Source organism: Eriocheir sinensis, unplaced genomic scaffold (genome assembly GCF_024679095.1).
Source record: "Eriocheir sinensis breed Jianghai 21 unplaced genomic scaffold, ASM2467909v1 Scaffold1274, whole genome shotgun sequence".
Lineage (NCBI taxonomy): Eukaryota > Metazoa > Arthropoda > Malacostraca > Decapoda > Varunidae > Eriocheir > Eriocheir sinensis.
Window position 1 is genome coordinate 82282 of NW_026110600.1, and position 7256 is coordinate 89537.

The window sequence follows — 7256 nt, forward strand, 5'->3', positions numbered from 1 at the left end:
AGAGAGGCAAGAAAGCAGAGCTATAGGATGGTAGTGTGAAGGATTAGAGCGGTCACCCTTCTTAGGCACGGGTTGTGTGCAGTCGACCATCCCTCATATAATGATGTCCCTGGGGTAGGGTAATAAAGTGTGTGTGTGTGTGTGTGTGTGTGTGTGTGTGTGTGTGTGTGTGTGTGTGTGTGTGTGTTCGCAGCCCCGTAATTTTGGCAGATTTTTTTGGGGGGGGCTAGAGGGAATGATAGGTTCATGAGTAGGGAGGGAGGAGGAGGGCGATCGAAGAAAGCTGGGGGAAATTTTTTGAAAAATAATCACTTCTAGGGTCAATAGGCGCACCTAACATCACCATAGCCGATCCAGGATTAAGGACTTTCCCTAAGGTAGAGGGGGTAGCGTTATAATTGTATTTCGTAAAGAATCCTTATAACCAAAAACTAACTTAATTATGAGTATTCTTTTTCTTGAACACAACATGGAATAAACAACAGAACATTAATATGAAAATACATGCTGTAGCTCCGAGGACCAAGGCAGCATCTCCGGCCATTTTGAGGGTATCACATACCTTAAATGGCATATTTTTACTGCGCAAAGCAGGTGATGTCACTTATTGTGACTTCATAAGCTTTCATTTTTATCTATTTATGTATATATCATGGTGGCAAAACTTAAATTACTAGTTTAATTTTTACCAGTGACACGAATTTGTGACTGTTTTTCACAATAGAATTTCACTCTAATAAGTGAATCAGACCCCACAGAAATATTACCAGTGTGTGCATGAATGAATACAAAGATAAGCACATACTTTGATTTAACTCCAGGATGTCTCGTGGATCATTAATAAATAAAAACAAATTATCCGGATAGGTTACTCCTTAGCCCGTTACCATCAATGGCCCCCCCAAAACAGTCCCTGCGCCAAGTTTGTTCCCCACATTTTGGTGATGTTAGGTGCGGCTATTTGAAAACATTGGGGGGCTATAGCCCCCATAGTTCCCCCAGAAATTACGGCCCTGTTGTGTGTGTGTGTGTGTGTGTGTGTGTGTGTGTGTGTGTGTGTGTGTGTGTGTGTGTGTGTGTGTGTGTGTGTGTAAGCCTCAGGTGGTATCACAAGTGTTCGTTCTCCAAAAGTTCAAAGCAAAAGTAGCCATAAGTAAATGTGACTATTTTTTATTGTATCGGTGCACAGCATATAGGTGACACGCGACAGGCGGCCCCCACAACTACTGCTACTGCTGCTGCCTCTACTACTACTACTACTACTACTACTACTACCACTACTACTACTACTACTACTACTACGCTACTAATACTGCTACTACTACAGTTACAACTATTACTGCTACCAACACCACCACCACCACCATCATCAATACTACTACCACTACTACGCACTTTGCTACTGCAAAAATAAAGAAATATAACAATGTCTATGATATAAATTATAACAACAAAAACAACAACAGCAATTATAATAATAAAGAAATAATATAATGATAGTGATGATAATAATGAAAATGATAAGAACAACAACAATAATAATAATAATAATAATAATAATAATAATAATAATAATAATAATAATAATAATGATGATGATGATTATACCAGTAACATTATTAATAATAATAATAATAATAATAATAATAATAATAATAATAATAATAATAATAATAATGAGAAGAAGAAGAAAAAAAGACGAAGTGCTGATTCCTTATAATGATTATTAATCCACAATCACTTACACAGTCAGCACATCAAATCATTATCGCTAATGACACTGCATCACTACCACTGTTAACATCTTTAGCACACACACACACACACACGTTTCGAAAAGGTCTTGATCCATCTTTAGTCCGAATTTGATATTCGCTAAAGGGCAGGTTCCTTTTATCCGGGAGTAGTGGGATTTTAGAGCTTCTGGATGGGTTTCATAATCACATTGTTATTCAAACAGACACTGATATCCTTTTCAGTATAGTCCAATAAGACAGTTACTGGTATCGCTTACAAAAGTAGCAGAAGAAATATAAGAAAATATATATATTTTTTGTACTAGCTTATCTGTTATCATTGTATGCTGATACATTAGACATATCGTGATATATTATTTGCAACATCATAATATTTTTTAAACCTCGCATTTTTTATTAATCTATGACATTTATTTTTTAGTAGCCTACTATTGCTTTTAACTGTTATGTAATGTTTGTTAGTCCCCTCTATCTTCGCTGCACTAATTGAACATTTTTCCTTGAATGCCGCGGAAGGATGGACCACCGGAAAGTGACAAACCAATCCGGTAGTGTAGGAGATGGTTAAATCACTTATCTGTAGACTAATCTAGTTCGTCACCGTCTCCATTTACAACGACATATCTACTTGTTAAGTTTGTATCGGTGGTTAAACGTCATAATGTGAGTAAGCTTTTGTGAGAACATTAGTATTTTTTGACGGTTAGTTTTAACTATTCGTATGTTAGCAATAACTAAGTTACCACAATTGTGTTAATTGACACCACACGGCACAGATACCTGGTCGGTGCACCAGTACCACACAGAGGCTTGCGTTAGTCCAAACACTACCCCCGTCCACGGTAAGTCGGAACCCGTGATTGGCCGCAGCAGATTTAAGGCATAAGAGGGTGGGTAGGCATTGGGGCAAGTCACGTTATTGTGGTCGTAACGAAGGCGAGAGGGCGCCGCCTTCATGTAGCGTGTCATCAGCTGGTTGTAGCCACCGACTTCGTAGATTGCTATAATATAAATGGTAAAACGCATTGTTTTCACTTTGGTGATTGACGTTAGTCAGGAAAACTACAACGGAGAATGGAAGATCAACTGAAAGTGTAAGAGAACTTTCTTAACACACACACACACACACACACACACACACACACACACGTCCCCATACGTGCCCGCACAGACAGATATAAGAAAAGTGCAATACCAACAATAGTGAAAATCCTAAACGCATGGACACTACTTTTAGGTTACTTTTAAGTTTGTAATTTTAGAATGATCTCCCTATATAATATGTATATTTTCAGCTCTCGAGCTGCTAATGCCTAAATAAACCGTATATTATTATTATTATTATTATTATTATTATTATTATTATTATTATTATTATTATTACACACACACACACACACACACACACACACACACACACACACACACACACAACTATGGAATCATTATATAGCTGGCGATAAATTCTAGACGTCTTCAAAGAGGTCACCCACCTGGTCGGTGCACCAATACCAAATGCCGGAGATTGTAATGCCAAAGAGCATGCCGGGCCACGGCAGATCGGACTCGCCGGGCTTTGCAGACCTGAAGAAATGCATGGAGTAGCTCGGAGGTTCCCCGCAATTGACAGTGCCATCTTCAGAAAATCTTGTCTTGTTGGGAATGGCATAGAAGAAGTCCTCCACCATCGCCTCATATCCTCCCACCTCGTTGAACGCTTTGGAAGTTAGTAGTGTTAGTAAAAACTGACATGAATACAGACAACACAATTTTTTAAAACAAGAGATTTTTTAATTTTTGTTTGTGAGGATTAACAGTTACTATATAGTGAAAGTCAACAACAATTTATCACACACACACACACACACACACACACACACACACACACACACACACACACACGAGTACTCACCAATGCCCATAAGAGTCAGAGCGCCGAACAGCATGAGAATGGTTTGCACGAAATCGGTCCAGATGACTGCCGTAAGGCCCCCACTTATCGTGAACACGGCAGCTATGGCCAGCAGTATGAGGATGCTGATATAAAGCCATTCATCGGTGGTCTTTCCAATAGCTTGCTGAATGAACAGAGCTCCAGCATACAGATCGGCCTGCGGGAAACAAAACGAGTCACAAGACACTGCTGCGATAAGGAGTCACAACTGCGTCAAGATTGAGATTTCAAAGCAATGTATATTTACCGATATCTTGGTAAAGACAGAAAGAAGAAGAGCGAGGCAAGATAGGTAGACCCTGATGCGCTGGCCTCCGAACCTCTCTCTGAGGTACTCCGGCATGGTGAACACTCCTGAGGTCATGTACACAGGCACAAACAGCCATCCCAGCATCATCAGCACGAAGACTGCCTAAAATAGACGGTGGCACGTGGAAAAGGGTTATTAGGAAGTTCTGGAGAGTTCCGGTTTATAATATTATTTGAATAACATTCGCATACGGATATTTTGTCAATAAAAAAGGTTCCTTAGCCTGGGGAGAGAGAGAGAGAGAGAGCAAGAGGAATAAAGATTTAAAAAGACATACAAACTGGCGGGGAAATACAGACATGCAGATATTAAGGCTTTATATTACAAGTGCACACATCGAAACCGAGTGAAGTCATTTACGTTTAATTCAAAGGCTCCAATGCCTATGCCGGACGCCGCTCCGGAGCCCGCCAGTCCGATGAAGTGGCCAGACCCGATGTTGCTGGCGAAGAGTGAGGCGCCCACCTGCCGGGGAGGAGGGCGTATTATATTCTCTCTCTCTCTCTCTCTCTCTCTCTCTCTCTCTCTCTCTCTCTCTCTCTCTCTCTCTCTCTCTCTCTCTCTCTCTCTCTCTCTCTCTCTCTCTCTTTCATAAGTGGCCACTGTCAGAGCAGTTAATGGGTATTGGGCGTCAGTCGGGGGGGGGTTCACTTCCCGTGTGGGTGTGGCTGTGATGCGAGGTTCCATCAGTCCTGCCTGAAGATCCGTCAATATGCAGCTCTACGCTTTTTAGTTGAGGGTGCTGGGTGGCGGTTGCGAATCCAGCTAGCACGTGATTAAGCAGTGGTAAATGACACACACACACACACACACACACACACACACACACACACACACACACACTTACAGGGATCCAGTGCATGCTGCGGGATGCCAGGAAGTAGCCCGACATGCTGCTTCGCTTGGACCGCCATGACGACTGTGGGAGACACAGAAAGGACACAGTTAGGACTAACACTATTTCGTGGCTATTTCAAGAAAAAAGTAAATGAATAATTACTGTACAAGATGAAGCTTCGTAATATAATCATATTTTTAATGACTATATATGCATGCTTGGGAGAAAAAAATGAAAGTGGAAAAATAGCTATATTGGGTTTATGCGTTCTCTTTCTATATTTCGTACTGGTAATTCCGTTCCGTTCCAAAGATTAATCCCCCTTAAGGAAACAGCCCTTGTCGTATCGACGGCCCGTTAAGAAGAGTAGAGTTGTAGCACTCTTGCGGGTGTAGAGGGGTCCACCCCGCCCAGCAGGGTGGGCACGGACGCCAGACGCAGCCCGTAGCAGGAGACGAAAGAGCAACTCAGCAGTCTACAGCTGGCTGAATTGCCAACCGACGACGCGGTCTGGCGTGTCACTACTGGTCAAAGTCTAAATATACCAAGTCAAGTCACTATGTCTTCAAAACTGTGACCAGCACGCGCAGGCCGGAGCAGCGGGATGACGTCACTTGAAGCCAGTTCACGGGTGACAAAAGTTGCGGCCGTGTGTGTTCTTTGGATGTGCATTCTCGTCTTCTTTCACCGCGCATTCAGGCAAGCCACTGACGAAAAAATATGCCTTTTTTATTGTGCTATGCGTGACTGTAATTCCAATGCCTACAAACGATGCTGTGGGGTGTGAGAGGGGGCATGTTGAAGTGATTGATTTAAATTAGTCCGCCTTTTTTCGTTTTCTCTAAATCCCTGTTTCTATATTCTCTAGTTTGGCTCCAAGCGACGTCACGCATAAGCCACGCCTCTGCCGTATCTCCTCCCACAAAGCTGCGTATGACTTGACTTAGTATATATCTTGGAAGAAAAATGGAAGAAGAGAGCATGACGTCACAGAAGTGAAGCAGTCTTAGCCTGGGCTTTGGTCCGCCTCCTCCTTCAAGTTCACCCATAACTCTTAAATCACTTAAATGTTTAGTTAACAATTCAGTCAAAACTAACATGGATTCAGAATCAGTTTGGGTGGACGTTTACAAAGGGAAAGAAAAACTAACTCTAGGAGTTATGTCCAGGAATTAGGTAATGTACTCAGTGACCCACTCACCGACATCTTTAAGATGTCGGTAAATACTAACTATGTGCCGAGCCTATGGAAAGTAGCTAATGTGACGCCGATTTTTAAAAAGGGGGACAGGTCAGTTGCTTCAAACTATCGCCCAATTAGCTTAACATCGGTTATAGGCAAGATGCTGGAGTCCATAATAGCCAGGAACATTCGGGAGCATTTAGAGAAACATAGCTTAATTCACGACTCGCAGCATGGGTTCACAAAAGGTAGGTCATGTCTCACCAATCTCTTGTCCTTCTACAATAAAGTATTTGAGGCGGTTGACAGAGATGAAAATTATGATGTAATCTATCTTGATTTTAGTAAAGCGTTTGACAAAGTTCCTCACCAACGACTGTTGCTTAAATTACAGGGTCACGGAGTAGAGGGTAAAGTTTTGAACTGGGTCAAGGCGTGGCTTAGCAATAGGAAGCAAAGATTGCAAATCAATGGTAAAAGATCTGACTGGGGATGTGTTACGATTGGGGTCCCACAAGGTTCGGTATTAGGTCCACTTTTGTTTATTATTTATATCAATGACTTAGATACAGGAATTAGTAGTGATGTTAGTAAATTTGCAGATGATACCAAGATCGGTAGAGTAATTGAGTCGGATCAGGACGCTAGTATTCTCCAGGGTGAACTCAACAGATTGTATGACTGGGCGGATAAATGGCAGATGGAGTTCAATGTAGGGAAGTGCAGTATTCTGAGTGTAGGTAGGAACAACCCCTCACATAACTTTTGCTTAAATGACACTCTCATAAGCAGGTCTGGGTGCGAGAGGGATTTAGGGGTCTTAGTGAGCTCTGATCTCCGTCCAAGGGCACAATGCATTCAAGCTAGAAATCGAGCTAATAGGGTACTAGGATTTATTTCAAGGAGCGTAAGCAACAGAAGCCCCGAAGTCTTCCTCAAACTATATATAGCATTAGTTAGACCTCATCTTGACTATGCGGTTCAGTTCTGGTCACCTTACTATAGAATGGATATCAAAATGTTAGAATCGGTGCAGAGGAGGATGACTAAGATGATTCAGGGGTTGAGAAACTTGCCATACGAGGAAAGACTCAAACAGTTAAACTTGCATTCTCTAGAAAGGCGAAGGGTGCGTGGAGACATGATCGAGGTTTATAAATGGATGAAGGGCTTTAATAAGGGAGACATTCATAAGGTTTTGTTGGTAAGAAGAA

General features: G+C 41.9%; 1 protein-coding gene across 2 annotated transcripts in view; it reads right to left on the reverse strand.

The window, feature by feature from the left end:
- The window catches only part of LOC126989726 (sodium/glucose cotransporter 4-like), a 46219-nt gene extending 41203 nt beyond the window's left edge, over nucleotides 1–5016 (reverse strand). Inside the window, exons 1-5 of one of the 2 annotated variants that reach the window (XM_050848339.1) lie at nucleotides 4869–5016; nucleotides 4382–4486; nucleotides 3959–4123; nucleotides 3670–3868; nucleotides 3251–3474 (exon numbers count right to left, since the gene is read on the reverse strand). In XM_050848339.1, the coding sequence (XP_050704296.1) occupies nucleotides 3251–3474; nucleotides 3670–3868; nucleotides 3959–4123; nucleotides 4382–4486; nucleotides 4869–4913 (738 nt within the window). In that variant the 5' untranslated portion in view covers nucleotides 4914–5016. The remainder of the gene's footprint in view (nucleotides 1–3250; nucleotides 3475–3669; nucleotides 3869–3958; nucleotides 4124–4381; nucleotides 4487–4868) is intronic. The other variant, XM_050848340.1, reaches the window with a different exon arrangement.
- Between the last annotated feature and the right edge of the window lie 2240 nt (nucleotides 5017–7256).